Here is a 15,410-nt window from a genome sequence, read left to right as displayed (position 1 = left end):
ACTATACTGCATAGTACACATAGTATATATATATATACTGTATATAGTATAGTGTATACTGTATATAGTATACAGTATACACTATAGTATACTATACTGCATAGTATTCCTATATATATAGGAATACTATGCAGCTATCAAGAGAAATGAAATCTTGCTATTTGCAATGACGTGGATGTAACTAGAGGGCATTATGCTGAGCGAAATAAGTCAATCAGAGAGATAATTCTCATGTGATCTTTCTGATATGAGGAATTTGTGAGGCAGGGTAGGAGGTCATGGGGGATAGGGAAGGAAAAAATGAAACAAGATTGGATCGGGACAGAGACAAACCATTAGAGATTCTTAATCTCACAAAACAAACTGAGGGTTGTTGGGGGGGTAGGGGGGATAGGCATAGGGTAGTTGGGTTATGGACATTGGGGAGGGTATGTGATATGGTGAGTATGATATGTGTAAGCCTGAAGATTCACAGACCTGTACCCCTGGGGCAAATAATACATTATATGTTAATAAAAATATTTTTTTAAAAAAATTTTTATTTCTTTTCAATGTAACAGTATTCATTGTTTTTGCACCACACCCAGTGCTCCATGCAATCCGTGCCCTCCCTAATACCCACCACATGGTTCCCCCAACCTCCCCCACTGCCCCGTCCCTTCAAAACCCTCAGGTTGTTTTTCAGAGTCCATAGTCTCTCGTGGTTCACCTCCCCTTCCAATTTTCCTCAACTCCCTTTTCCTCTCCATCTCCCCATGTCCTCCATGTTATTTGTTATGCTCCACAAATAAGTGAAACCATATGATAATTGACTCTCTCTGCTTGACTTATTTCACTCAGCATAATCTCTTCCAGTCCTGTCCATGTTGCTACAAAAGTTGGGTACTCATCCTTTCTGAATACTCCACAGTGTATATGGACTACATCTTCTTTAATAATTAAAAAAAAAAAGAAGGAAGGTGTAGTGGATGGATAAAACAGCTGAAGGGGTTAAAACAAACTTCGTTACAAATCACAAGAAAGTAAAAAATACAGCACAGGAAATATAGTCAATAATATAAATAATAATAAATATAATTATAAATAATATAAGTAATAAATGGTGACAGATAAACTAGAGTTTCCATGGTGATAATTTTGTAATGAATATAAATGTTGAATCATTACATTGTATATCTAAAGGTAATATAGTACTGTATGTTAATTATATTTCCATAAACAATTCCTTATACTGTGACTGAGTACGTACAAGTACACAAACATTCTCTACCTATATATCTTTATAATTAGAAGTTTTGTTGAAATTACCATGGATCTATACAAAATACTCATACTATCTTCTTAGAACTAAAAAAAATTAAATTGATGTCAGCCCACCAAATTGATTTCCTTAGACCATGGTTTTCAGCAATTTTATGGTTCTAGACAAAAATGATTCTTTCAATTGTTAAGTAAATAAAATGTTTGGAGTTAAAGAATTAAGTTTTGAAAGATGACCATCATTGGTTTTTAGAAATATGTCCTAATTTTGCTGAAAATGTTAACTTTTCATCTCTAGGCAGGATGCTTTTGGGGCTAGCTCCTAGTTTTTTTCTGATTTATAGGAGTGTGACAGAATAAGAAAGAACTTTCTAAATTATATTTCTTTTCTTTCTACAGCTCTCATGTGTGAATGTAGGTGTAGTGCATCATTACCCTGAGGACCTCACCAACTGGAAGTTACAGTTTTCACCATCAGCTTACCTCATCCCATTTGGTCTGGTTCTTTTCCTCAAAGAGTGGAAACTTCTTTCTTTCAAGTTGCTTTTGTTGCAGAGTTAAGCAAATGGCCAATAGTGGCTCTGATAAAAAATCCACAAAATGCTCCAACTGTTCATCTACTTCTAAGAAAGGTTCACTTTTGGTATGTCCCTGTAAATCAAGGCTTTCTCCGATGTCTGTGGTGGAAATGTCCCAAGCATCAAGCATTGGCAGCTCAGAGTTTATGGTTTCCCCGGAGAGGAAAAAAGAAAACCAAGCCAGCATAGATAGTTCCTCTGGGAAAGATATGGTAAATATTGAAGATTCTCTATCCCAACATAAATTGGCCTCTCATTTCCTAATCCCATCCTCAGATTCATCTGTATCCCTTGGGCCCTTGTCCACCAATTCACTGCTTTCTTAACTATTAAAGGAACATTCTTTCTTACATAAGAGGTGAGCAAAATTGGTTAATAATTTCTTTTATGATATTTCCATCTACTACCAAATTAGTTATTTGCCAGAATCATGAATAATTTGGAATGTTATTCCAGCTTCTTTATTTTTTAATGGTTTTTGCAGAAATGAATTGGTTTTCAAGTTGGATTAAATCTGAATTTGGGGGCATTTTCTTCAACTGATGCAGAATGGGATTTATGGTTGTAGTTAAATATGGGGTGATTATTATTTAAGACAATTCCTTGTTATCTGGATGGGATATCCCAATATGCTTTGGGATATTGGATGGGATTCCCAATATACTTTGCAAAACCAATTTGCATTAATTATAATCTATGACTACCTGGTTGGACTGGTTTGGGTGTCTTCCACCTTTATAGAGAAGAGACAAGGGTGGAAGATTGTAGTTGATACAAAACAACTTCGGAGACAGAGAGCAGTAAGTTTAAGAAAAGTTAGGTTCCCAGTCCTCAGAGTTGCACATTTTTCAAAAATTCACCTTAAATTGTTATTTTTAATTTGTATTATGGTAGTTATTGCCATAGAGGCATCTCTGAGTGTCTTGTTACTAGATTGTTTTCATTGAAACAATATTTTGTGAATGGTCAATAATTTTTTATATATAATCTACTGGGGATGACTATTATGTTTTGAAACAAGGGTGATTGAGAAAACTCTGAAGTTGCCTTCTCTTGTGATTTTAACGAGTCATTAGGTAAGTTCTGTTAGATTTGTGATGCAGGTTATTATGTAGACTTGCCTGGATTCAGGGGATTAGATAAATGACTGGCTTCTTGTGGTCCCTTTTAGCGTAATGAGCCAAGGAATCATACAGGGCTTAGAATTTGGAAAATATAATAAATACCAGGGCACACATTAAAGATTTGTCAGATTATTGAAATTAGGATTTTTATTTTGTTAAGATATGAGCACATTGTATTTGTACTACACTTGTATTATATCTTAATTATTTTATTCCTTTTGGTGTAAGCCCTCGAAAACCTCAAATGTGGAGAGAAAACCATCTCAACAACAGTGGAGTCGGGGCAACATTACAGAAGGAAAGGTTCCTCACATAAGGATGGAAAATGGAGCTGCTATTCAGGTACAAAGAAAACAAAGTGAAACTGCTAGGAACGTCTAAGTCAATGGTTAATGGCAAAAATGATTTAAAAATTAGTCTCTAAGGAAAGGAAGAGAAGAGAAAATTTACAAGTTTCAAGTATGTCAAAGTCTTTACAAAAGAAAATGCAGACGATGTTTTTTATATAGAGGACCAAATAGACTTTAATTAAAGCAGAGGGCATTTTTATTAGCAAAATGAGAACATTTTGGTCTTTAGGTCTTTCCTATTGCTGAGAGCAATCTTGGAGTCTTTGGGTAGACCTCTTCAAGACAGATGACTTGAGATGGTTTGGCTATTCTTTTCTTTGATGACTGGTAGTGAGGCCAGAAATTCCCTCATGGACCCCTCCATTTTTTCTAGTCTGTGATTGGATGGATACCAATATGACTGTTACAAGGACTCTAATTATGGATTGAATGTTATTATCCTTTTAGAAATTAGAATGTGTTCCTTTAACATCAGATTAAAAGAACCACAATAAGAATAACTACAAGAAGAAAATTGCATTAATGTTAAATAACTTTAAAATTTTGTTTCAAGAGATATTTGACAATTTACTTGAAGGGATCAGAGAAACTTCCTGAGTAATTCTGACTTGAAAAGTTTGATTTTCCATTTAAAAGGCCTGGATTTTTTTTAATCCACAAACTTACTGAGTTTTAAATTTAGCCAAAAGAGCTTTTGTAAAAACAAAATGCACTCATTGCAAAATGGTAGGAAAATATAGATAGAAAAGTGAAAAAAATAAAAATCATGAGCCAAACAGAACCAATTTTAACATTTATTACCTTTATTTTTCCTGTGCTTGTATAAATATTATTCTATTTTGTCTTTTCAGTTTTTTTCCTGTTTTAAATTATGAAATATTTTAAATATATACAGATTTTAAAGAAATAAACGTAACTGGTATAATCGAAGTTTTCCTCCTCCCATGAAATGGACAGGCTCATTGTCAAGTTTTTAAACACTCCAGAAGAGTATAAAAGAGGAAGTTATAGTCACCCCAAATTCTACTACCCAGAGATAACTACTCTTAATATTTAGATGAGCATCTTTCCAAATACCAGTGTCAGTACCCTTACACTCACACATTTTCATAATGGGACCATATCATACATGTTTTCACACTCTACACTATATCCTGGACTTCTGTATCAATGAAAATAGATCTACATTACCATTTTTATGGCATCCCCTTAAGATTATTACAAATAAGAAGTCATTTTCTCCTTATTTTCACCATGATGTAATGATGTCAGAGCAATTGAAGAAAAAGAAAAACTAGTTATAAAACTAGTTGGCAGTTGGGCTATTTCTATATCTATTCCTCATTTTAAAAATCCTATTTAAATGAATACTGTTATGCTGAAAATAAAAAATAAATTAAAAAAAGCAACAACAAAAAATTAAAAAATAAAAAAAAATCCTATTTAAATAGTATTAAATGCCTGTGTCCCAAGTTGTGGTTCTGTGCATTTAAGAGGAAATGGGAGTTTAGTTTTTAAAGGTCAAAAAAGTTGGGGAGATGATTATAGAGTTTATATCTTTTTGTTCTGTGGAAAACAAAATGGATAAATGGTCATTTAAGTTGGGATTTTACTTAGTTTTCATAATATGTAGTTGGGAGTTGGATATAAATATGATTTTAAAAAAGTGTTTTATCTTATTTTAGTCATCTTAGTTTTCTGACTTTGATTCTCACTAGTAAGTAGCAGTAGGAAGAATGAGCCAAAGTAATTATAAATCACTGAAAGTAGTGCTTTGGGGACCATCCGTTGGTCAGGATGTACCCTGTGTGAGTCTAGGAATCGCCATTCACAACACTCAAGACCATAACTCTAAAGCTCTTCCTCCAGGGTTCAACTCCACATCACCAGTCCATCCCTTCTCTTACAGCTGTATATAGGTAGAGGGTTCCTGACTGCTTGGCATGCTGACTGGATGTATTGATTAATTCATTCATTTACTAATTCACTCATTCATTCCAAATTTGCACTATTGTTTCTCTGGAATGCCTTCCTTGCTTTGCTTGGGTTATAAGAAAAAAGTTCTCAGTTATTTGCCTTTGTTTCCTCACATGCCAGTCTCACAAACTGCCTCTTTTGTAATGTTTTCCCCTATTCTCCCAGCATTTTAGCTCTGGTCTCTGGCTCCAATGTTGTTTTGTATTTTTTTTTTTTTTTGAACTTAAGACTTTATGACTTAAGTGATAACTTTGTCTTTTGAGCAGATTACAAATTCTGAGAAAACAGGAAGTGTGTTTTATCCCTTTTTTGTACAAAATATGTATCACAAGGAACTATCTAAGGCAAGTCTAATATGTTGGAGCTGAACATTTTCCCTCCTTTCCTTTCCTTCCTTCCTTCCTTCCTTCCACTTTCCCCCCTATGTGCTAAGCATGAATATTTTACTACAAAATTTCAGGGTAAGCTTTTTAAAGGAATCAAAAGGAACAGCTTCTTAAGAAGCTTCTAGACCATCTTGGGAGAAAAACATGAACTGAAGTGTTTGTAAGAGAGTGATAGTAGTGCTTGAGGACCAGTGCGTACGTGCTGTGAGGTTAGCCAAAATAATGGAACAGCCACCACAATGCAGTCAGGGAACCCCTTCAGGAAGCAGGTGAGTAGTTTTGGGGGCATTTTCCTATGAAAATAAGACGGTAATGTAAGCAGCAGAAGATATGAAGACGAGCAGGTTATGTATCTGTTGTGTGGTAAAGGTGAAAGTGGTTGCAGAGAAAGAGCTGCATGCATCTCCAGTAAAGACTTTGGCTGCTGACCCAGCAGAAGCTTCACCTAGTGGCATTCCTTCAGCTCTTCTGTCCTGTCCTAATCCCCAGGCATGATGTGTCCAGACTCTTCTCTTATTAATGCCCTGATACTGATTTGGATCAAGGAGACTGACTACCTGCCCCCCACCTACCGCCCAACCAAATTCACAAGAAATGGAAGTATAAATGAATTACTTGTTTGTTATTTTACAGTGTGAACCAGGATGCTGGTGTTGGCAAAAACAGTGCATTCTTCTTCTCCTCCTCCTCCTCCTCCTTCTTCTTCTTCTTTTTAAATAATATTAACTTTTATTGAGTGCTCAATATGTCCAACACTATGCTTTTTTTAAAAAAGCTGAAATGTAGTTGAATACAATGTTATATTAGTTGCAGATTGACAATTTAGTGATTCGACAATTCTGCTCATTTCACTATGCTCACCATGTTAAGTGTAGTTACCATCAGAAGTTAAAAAATAAGCGGAAGGATTCTTGGTCTGGATAATGTTACTGTGGATCGTTTTTATTTTCTTCACAGGGCTGACTTGCATTAAAATTTCTGTCAGATATTGCTCTTTCTAAAACAAAAAGAATAAAACAACAAAAGCAATTTTTGGTCGAAATAATGAAGATGAAGTGTTACTTGGTAAACAGAAAAGCAGTATTCAATGTTAATATATGTTGATTTTATAGCATAGCTCTCTGAATTTAGGGATAATTTCTTTGTTGAATGTATTTGATACACATAAACACACAAATATGTATGCATTAATATTCCATTCCTCCTTTTTATTATGAAGATATTTTCCTTAATATTGTAGTTTGTAAGAGATTCATTTTTATACTTTTGAGGTTTTCCATATTTCTCCATTAGGATTTTTATCATTTTCCTCCAAAGGACATTTAACAAAATTTGTCAAAACTTATTTTTGGTTAATTAAGATGTGTTTATTAATATTGCAAAGGTATCTCGTATTTGATTTTACCCTGGAGCAGAAACCCTCTTCCCTTGGGTAGATATCTGCCACTATTATGTGTTCATTTTTAATACGTGATGAATGGCAGAGAGAGACAAAGGAGCTCTTATTTTTTTTATCCAGGAATTCTATACCTTTGGAAAAATATTGGGACAAGGGAGCTTTGGAATGGTCATTGAAGCCACAGACAAGGAAACAGACACTAAGTGGGCAATTAAAAAAGTGAACAAAGAAAAGGTAAGACTCACTAGCAGCACAGCACTGAGGGCTCAGTGCCAGGGCTGGGGGAGGGGGAGGCAGGAGGTCTCCACACTGACACAGCTGAGCCTGAGGGGAGCGCTGTGGCAGTTGCCCTGGGGAACTGCGGCCATTTCCTTGGCTCAGGAAGGGACCCTTTCTTGAACCCAAGCGCTCTCTGGGAAAAACAAATGAAGGACTAACTAACATAACCAATATAACCAAATAAGGGCGAAGTTTTCCGGGGTGGGCTGAAAGTAAGGGCCAATTTTCTGTCTGTGTAGTTGTAGGGCTGTGAGATGTCCTAGCCAGGACTAAGTCTCGCCACTGTCTCCTAATGTATGTGGTTCTGAACCACTCTTCTCCTATCCTTTCCTCTCCTTTGATTCCCTGTTTCCTCATGTGATTATTTATCTCACCTGCTCTTCCAGTGTGAACCAATTTTTCAGCAACTATGAAACATACTGTTTAGTTGTAGCCACTGTATTCCTCCCTGGATCTCTCCTGGAGTGGACAATGACTGGCTTTCACTTTAAGGGAGATTCTAGCTTCTTAGACTTTACATCTTGATCATTTCATTAACTTAAAAAAAAAAAAATCTGTGCCTGGAAAAACCAAAACACAAAATATGGTGTTTTCTTCTTGGACTTGTGATGATAAATATTGTATTTACAAAATGAAATAGTAAATCTTATGTATTCTTTAAAACAAACTCTAGTAAATTACATACCATTTCTTCCTAAAGCTTAATAAGGTAACATCTCAAGGGAGATCTAGAGCCTTACTAGTAATCTTTAGCATCTAGAATCGTGGGGCTGTTATTTCCTTTGCCCCTTTGGTGTCAGGTAGGCTTAGGGGCCAGGTTTTAGGTTTACGTAGCCAGGTACCTGCTTGCAACTTTAGGAATTCATCACCTTGCACACACATACTGATGATGAGCATTTACAAACACTAATATAGTTAAACAGATTTTTACAGTAAGTATATGAATTGGATAATATACGACTGCATTATATGCAGGTCAAGCCATTTGGAGAGGGAGGTATGAACAGAATGGAGACTGATGTTAGGAGAAATTGTGGTAACTTTCCACATCTAGTCTAGATAAGAATTCACACCTCACGGTTACTTTTTCTGCTGACCTTCTAGGACAACCTTAAAATGTGACTTGCATCCTCCTTGGGCGGGACATAGTGGGCAGGTGGTTTCCTACTCACTCCTGAGATAGTAATGGTAGAAGGGTAGAGAGAGGTCTTTGGAAAAGGGGAGTTTGCCCTGTGATCCATCCCTTTTCAGTCCTTTAGGAACTAGTCTGTATTCTCCAAACTTGCTGGGGAGGGGAGAGGAGGGTTAAGACCTCTGTTATCCCTTTCAGGCATATTTTTATGTGGATGAGGGCAATGCTTTTGTTCAGATAAGGATGTTAATTTAGATATCAATAACAGTGATGATTGGGGTGGGGGTAGTGGTGCTAAGAGTAGATAAAGCCCTTCCAGAATTTCTTAGATGACTCTGTAGAAAATCAGTTGCACCTTGATTTGTGCTCCTTGGGCTGTGCCTGCCTTCACCTTTTGCCATCAGGTATGGTTAAGGGGTACAGGCAAGGAGATAAAGCCAGAGTTAGACTGATCTGCAGGCAAACGCTCTTTCTTTCTGTCTCTTTCAGGTGATTTTGAAGCTGAGGGTATTGGGAAGTGATATATTGCAGGGCCACATGTAGAATCTCTCTGCCAATTATTTCTTTTATATATAAATATATAGACTTTATATGCAAGTACATATAAATGCAATCAAAACAAAACAATAACAAAGCAGAAGAAAAACATTTTGTTTTTATCTTCTCCAAATGATGTCCCTGGAAAGTAGATTTTGGTTTTATTATGCTAACATCAAAGGATGAACATGATTTTGAAGGAAATACCGAAAGGCATATTCAAAATTGGAATAATTCTGTCAGGGGGACAGAGACCATGTTGTAGTTAATTTATAGAAACAGTCCAAGAAACAGATGTGGCTTGAGGCCAAATTATATATAACTTAAAATTGGACAAAGGAAAGAAGGACCATAATTTAATCTTATCATGGAAATAAGTTATATGTTATCTTTTGAAAAAGGAACTTCTCCAGAAAATGTTGGAAAAAATGTAAAAATAACTGTAACTGTTATATGAGGTATGTAGTAGTGACATTCATATGTGAAATCTATGCGTCCTCATTATGAAAGGCTGGAAGCTCTGCTGTGAAGTTACTCGAACGGGAGGTGAACATCCTAAAAAGTGTGAAACACGAACACATCATACATCTGGAACAAGTGTTTGAGACGCCTAAGGTGAGGCTTGATCAGGGGCTGCATTTCAAAGTTGTTACTATCACAAATGAACATTGTTCCCTTCTGAAGTATCCCCTGTAGGGCACGGTTGCTCATGTCCTTGGCATGTGTCTGTCACTGGAGATTGATGGGGGCATTCTAGAGGGCTTTTATTATTGATTATATAATTAGGTGTCTGATTATTAGATTGATGTGTTCAGTGATGTTTCTGGGTGGTTTGTTGCAAACAAATGCTTAGAATTGAAACAACTTCATGCACAACCAGATAGTGATTAGAGCTTCCTTAGAGATGGCTTTCCTTTCGCTTTGGTCTTTGGTTTCTCCATTAAAGTCTTCTGGAATATCGTCATCATTTTGCAAGGTTAGCTTTCTAATAAAGTTGGCATGGCTATATCTGGCACTGTGCAGAAGATATATTATCATATGTGATTTACCAATGTGTTTAATTGTTCTTCTTTCCTAGATGTTCTCCTTCTTCTCTTTAAAGGCCTGTAATTTTCATTTTCAATTGTTGTGAAGCCTGGGTTATATGCCATTCTGCCTCCAGATAGTTTAAGGCCTGTGGGTTTGGGTGTTTCTCTGCTTGGAGGCAGATGATCTGTGGTTAGGCATGTGGACTAGCATCAGATTGCCTGTGCTTTCAAATCCTGGCTCTACCTCTTATTAGCCATGAGACTATGATATTACTTAACCTCTCTGTACTTCAGTTTTCTCATCTGACAAATGGGTTTAATATTAGTATCAACCTCGTTTAGTTGTTGAAGGATTAAATGGGAAAAATGGATATAAAGGATCTGTCTCTTTCATTGTTAACTATTGTTCTTTGTTTCCTTTGTCAGCTGTAAGGCAGAAATAGTCAGTTTGAGTTATGTATTATGCTTGATTCACTAGGAGTGTTTAATAACTATGAAAGACCAGTTTATCCCTTACGGGGGCAGTATGCAACAATGGTGCCGAAAGCCTACTCAGTTCAGTCTTAGAGTTGTTATTTTTTTAATCCCCTAAACTTCTTAGAATAGTGTTGCTCTTTATCATCAGTTTTAAGCAATTTAGCAGTTTTAAGCTATAGTTTTCCTCATGTTTCTTGTGCTTAGGGTTCATGGAGCCTCTTGGATCTGTGAGTTTATGGTTTTTCTCAAATTTAGGAAATCTTTGGCCATTATTTGTTCTAATATTTTTCCTGCCTTCCCCCACTGTGGGGACTCCAAGTACCCATGTTAGATTGTCCACAGCTTACTGATGTTCTATTCACTTTTATCAATATTTTTTTCTCTTTGTTTCGTTTAACAGAGTTTTCATCACAACATCTTCAGATTCAGTCATTGCTTTTCCTGTAAAATCTTGTGTGCTGTTTCTCTTTTCCAATGGAAATTTGATTTGGTTCGTTTGTATATCTTCCAGGTTTTTACTTAACATGCTCAGTATTTACTCTTCCTTCTTAAGTATAGTTGTAATAACTTTTAATGTTCTTTCCTACTAATTTATCATGTGTGGCATTTCTAGGTCAATTTGACTATTTTTGACGTTTGACTGATTTTTTTTTCCATTATGGGTTATATTTTCCTTCTTTTTTACATTCCTGTTAGGTTTTGATTGGACACTAGGTACTTTTATATTCTTATAACTACTCTTGAGCTTTGTTGTAGGATATAGTTTCTTGGAAACAGTCTGATACTTCTGAAGCTTGCTTTAAGCTTTGTAAGATGGTACCAGAGAAGGCTTTGATCTGGGGCTATTTTTTCCTTACTAAAGAAATAAGACCCTTTGAGAGTACTCTACCTGATGTCCTGTGAATTATGAGATTTTCCACTCTGGCTGCTTTGAATACAAGCTCTTTCTGGCCATGTATACGCTCCAATGATTGTTCTCTCTGTTCCTCTTGCATGGTTCCTTACCCGGCTTTGGTAGTTCCCTCATACACATGAACTGAGCAGTACTCTGTTTAAGACTTGTGGGGCAGCTTCTGAAAATCTTTGGAGCTTTCTCTATGTACAGCTTTCTCCTCTTTGGTACCCTGTCCTGTGAACTTAAGTTGTCTTGGCCTTTCTGGACTCCCAGGTCTCTTTCTCAATTCACAGAGACTACTGGGTTCTCTTTGTATTCCTTTTCACTGCCCCATGGCCTAGAAACTCTCTCCAGACAGTAAGCTGGGATGATCATGGCGCTTGCTTTTTATGTGTCCCTTCTTTCAGGAATCATTGCCCTTTGCTGCTTGAGGTCTAATGTATGAAAATTGTTGTTTTATAGATTTTGTCCATTTCTTAAGTTGTTTTAGGAAGAAGGGTCAGTCTAGTCTCTCTTACTCCATCTTGGCACAAGTGGGAGCCCAAACCTAGAGTAGTTTGAAGGAAAAGGAAATCATCATCTGTGACTGGTTTATTGGTTTGTTTCTTTTTTAATGCATTGCTGGCTCTTGATTCACGAGATCAGACCTGCCTCCTCCAAACCCCAACTCACAAAAATGCCTAGACCTTCTACTGAAGCTATCTGAGAGATGAATGGAAATTGTGACTTGATTGGGTAGGCCATGGCATTAGTACTATGATCTAGTCAGAATTTGTTTTGGTTTCTTGTGAGTCTAAATGTTCTCCAGACCTACACAATTATTTCTAGTTATTATAAAGACTTCAAAAAACTTTTATTGATATAACTTTTATCAACTTATACATATTTAAAATTGACACCAATTTATATTGAAAGCATTGCTAAAGTTACTTTTCTTTCCAAATAGTTCGCTTACTATTTTATGTACCTATGATTCCTACACTGCTCTGAGTGGAAAAAAATATGACATAGTTCAAAACTCATTAATGTGTTAGACTTTGCACAACTCTTTAGTTACTTTTGAAATTCCAAAGCATCCTGAGGTTTAGGGTATCAGAGTTTTGACTATTGGAAGACAGGGTGTTAATCTTTTGTTCCTGTTTGCATGCTTGCTGATTGAACACAGAAGTTGCATTAGTAGTGGCTATAGAATAGAATCAGACCCCAAAATCTTAAAAAACATTTACAAAAATTTAGCAGCAGAGAATGCAATGGAGACATGGAGGGTAGTCTATGAAAGGTAAGAAATAAGTATGAAAGAGGTTTATATTTCAGTTAACGGTGAATCTTTTTGACTCAAGAAATGACTTGACTTTTGGAAAACCTAAAGTGATTTTAATATACTTCAACAGGAACAGCAAATATGGAAGAGATATTTCATCCATGGGTTTTCCCCACATAAACCTAATTAGTTACCAAGTCCCACTGTTTATTCCTCTTAAGTATTTTTCATGTATTTTTTTTTCTTCCCCTTCTTGTGTCCGTTCTGTATGTCATACCTACGCTCCATAAACAGGTCAGCCTACTGTAGTGTGCAAGTTGAATCTGGTCTGCTGCCTATAATTTTTATGGCCCACAAGAAAAAGTAATATTTGATGATATGTGAAATGTATATGAAACAAAAGTTTCAGAGTATGTAAATAAAGTTTTGTTGTTAAAGTATGTAAATAAAGTTATGGCTGCTATTATGCTGTAACAACAGAGCTGAGTAGTTGCAAAAGAGATTGTATGACCTGTGAAGGCAAAAATATTTACTCTCTGAATCTGGCCTTTGGAGATAAAGTTCACTGAGCCCTGCTGCACGTTACTGTTGGAGTGTCCATTTAGAAATGCAAAACTGATCATTGCACACACCTTTACCCCCACTCCAGACACCAGCTTAAAAGACTTCAATGGCTCCTTATTGCATATGGGAAAAAAAATCCAAACTTCTCTGCCTGACATCTGAGAGTCTTTACAACCTGGCACCAACTTGTCTTTTCGGTCCTCACCCCTCACCACTCCGCTCTTCTCTGACCCACCAAACTCCTAATGCTGTTAACATGGAGATATTCATGATTCTTTCAACAGCCTGTGCTGTGTCAATCTTTGGAATCTTTGCAAATACCATGCGTTAAACCTTTTCTTACCCACATCCTTTACCCATAAATCTCTATTCATTTATCCAGACTCCCTTTGATATCACCTCCTCAGGGAGCATTCTTTAAGCAGAGGCTTCTTTCCTCTGGAACCTCGTGCCGTTTTGGCTATTCCTCTTCTGTTAGCACTCACCATGCGGTATTGTATTTATAACTCTTCTGTGAGCTCCGAGAGGTTTAGAACTATGCCTTATGCCTCCTTGTTCCTCTAGTATCCTGAGGGTCATGTACATGACAGTAAATAATTTTGAATGAATAGATTGATAATTTAGGTTGTGATCATATTTCTATGATATGTGTGCAATATATAATGTTTTTAAAAATCCTCAACTATAAAAATTGCTCTCTCTCTCTCTCTTTATAAATCTATAATGCCAGAAAATGTACCTGGTGATGGAGCTTTGTGAGGATGGAGAACTCAAAGAAATTCTGGATAGGAAAGGGCATTTCTCCGAGAATGAGACAAGGTGGATCATTCGAAGTCTCGCATCAGCTATAGCCTATCTGCACAGTAAAGGTAAGAAGAGGATCTTCCAAGTTCACTGACGCCACGAATGCAGGTGGCGCTTTTGTTTAAGGGTGATTGTATTCAGGGTTCAGAGTCACAGAGATGATCCCTACTGAAATAGGAGATTTCATTTGAAAATTTTTCTAAATTTTTTTCTTTTTAAAACTTTTTAAACTTTTTAAAACTTTAATTAAACATAAAAAGCATATTTTAATTAGAAACAAGGCAGGTATAACAATTACATTTTACACAGACAGGGATGAATATCTCTAACAGTTTGGAAAGCAGATAATCTTGTCAAATTAGAAGTAGACAGGTCAATAATAAAAATGAAATTTTAAAATACATTGTTTGGAGCTGTTGAATTACTATGTCATATACCTGAGATTAATATTAGAATGTATGTTAACTGACTGGAATTTAAATAAAAGGTAAAAATAAACTATATATTCTAGCCAGCTATATATTCCAGGCATGTATATAATATATATACATAAATATATATTAATTAAATAAAAATTTTTAAAATTTTTATGGAGTTAATTTTTAGAGCAGTTTTAGATTTGCAACAAAACTGAGCAGTCATTGCAGAGATATCCCATATACCCTTGCCCATACACGCACAGCCTCCACCTGTTATCAACATCCCCACCAGAATGGTTCATGTCTCACCAGCCACAAGCCCACACTGACACATTGTTATCACCCGAAGTCCATAGTTCAGGTTAGGGTTCATGTTGGTGGTGTATGTTCTGTGGGTTTCGACAAATGGAGAGTGACATGTATCTGCTGTTATGGTATCATACAGAATAGTTTCACTACCTTAAAAGCCACATCTAAAAATTAGTCTAATTCTTTTCCTGTTTTTCGGTGTTATCAGGCTCCTTTCTTTCTTCAGGCGCCTTTCTTTCTTCAAGGTTAGTTCGTCTTACGTGTGACTTTAATACCTTCTCATTTTACACATGAGGAAAAAGTTTGTTCCAGAGAAGTGAAGTGACACAGGGAGGGGTGGCAGGCTAGTGCTAGAACCCAGCAGCCATTCCATGGACATTTCCTGAGCCCCTCCTGCAAGTGGTCGGTCCTGGAATTAGAATGATACAAAGACAAGGCCCCCAGCCCTCAAGGAATTCAGGCTGGTGGGAGCTGGAGTATAGAAAGCAAACTGTAATTCACTGTAATCATTTCTCTAATGGAGAGCCACATAAAGCACAAGGCACATTAGGATCGTCAGTGCCTCATTTGATTTGGAAAGTCAGGGAAGGATTCACAGAGGAAAACAAAATTTGAGCTGAGGAATACAAGC

General features: G+C 36.4%; 1 protein-coding gene across 9 annotated transcripts in view; it reads left to right on the top strand.

Annotated features, from left to right (window-relative positions):
- The window catches only part of STK33 (serine/threonine kinase 33), a 154,300-nt gene that overhangs the window by 86,878 nt on the left and 52,012 nt on the right, over nucleotides 1-15,410 (top strand). For all 9 annotated transcript variants that reach the window (XM_032359061.1, XM_032359063.1, XM_032359058.1 and 6 more), the window contains 5 exons: nucleotides 1,660-2,050; nucleotides 3,191-3,304; nucleotides 7,195-7,308; nucleotides 9,533-9,637; nucleotides 13,978-14,116. In XM_032359061.1, coding sequence (XP_032214952.1) covers nucleotides 1,826-2,050; nucleotides 3,191-3,304; nucleotides 7,195-7,308; nucleotides 9,533-9,637; nucleotides 13,978-14,116 — 697 coding nt within the window. In that variant the 5' untranslated portion in view covers nucleotides 1,660-1,825. The remainder of the gene's footprint in view (nucleotides 1-1,659; nucleotides 2,051-3,190; nucleotides 3,305-7,194; nucleotides 7,309-9,532; nucleotides 9,638-13,977; nucleotides 14,117-15,410) is intronic.

This window comes from Mustela erminea, chromosome 9 (assembly GCF_009829155.1).
Source record: "Mustela erminea isolate mMusErm1 chromosome 9, mMusErm1.Pri, whole genome shotgun sequence".
NCBI classification, from domain to species: Eukaryota; Metazoa; Chordata; class Mammalia; order Carnivora; family Mustelidae; genus Mustela; species Mustela erminea.
Note: the sequence above shows the minus strand (reverse complement) of the source record. Positions and strands in the feature narration are given on the sequence as shown.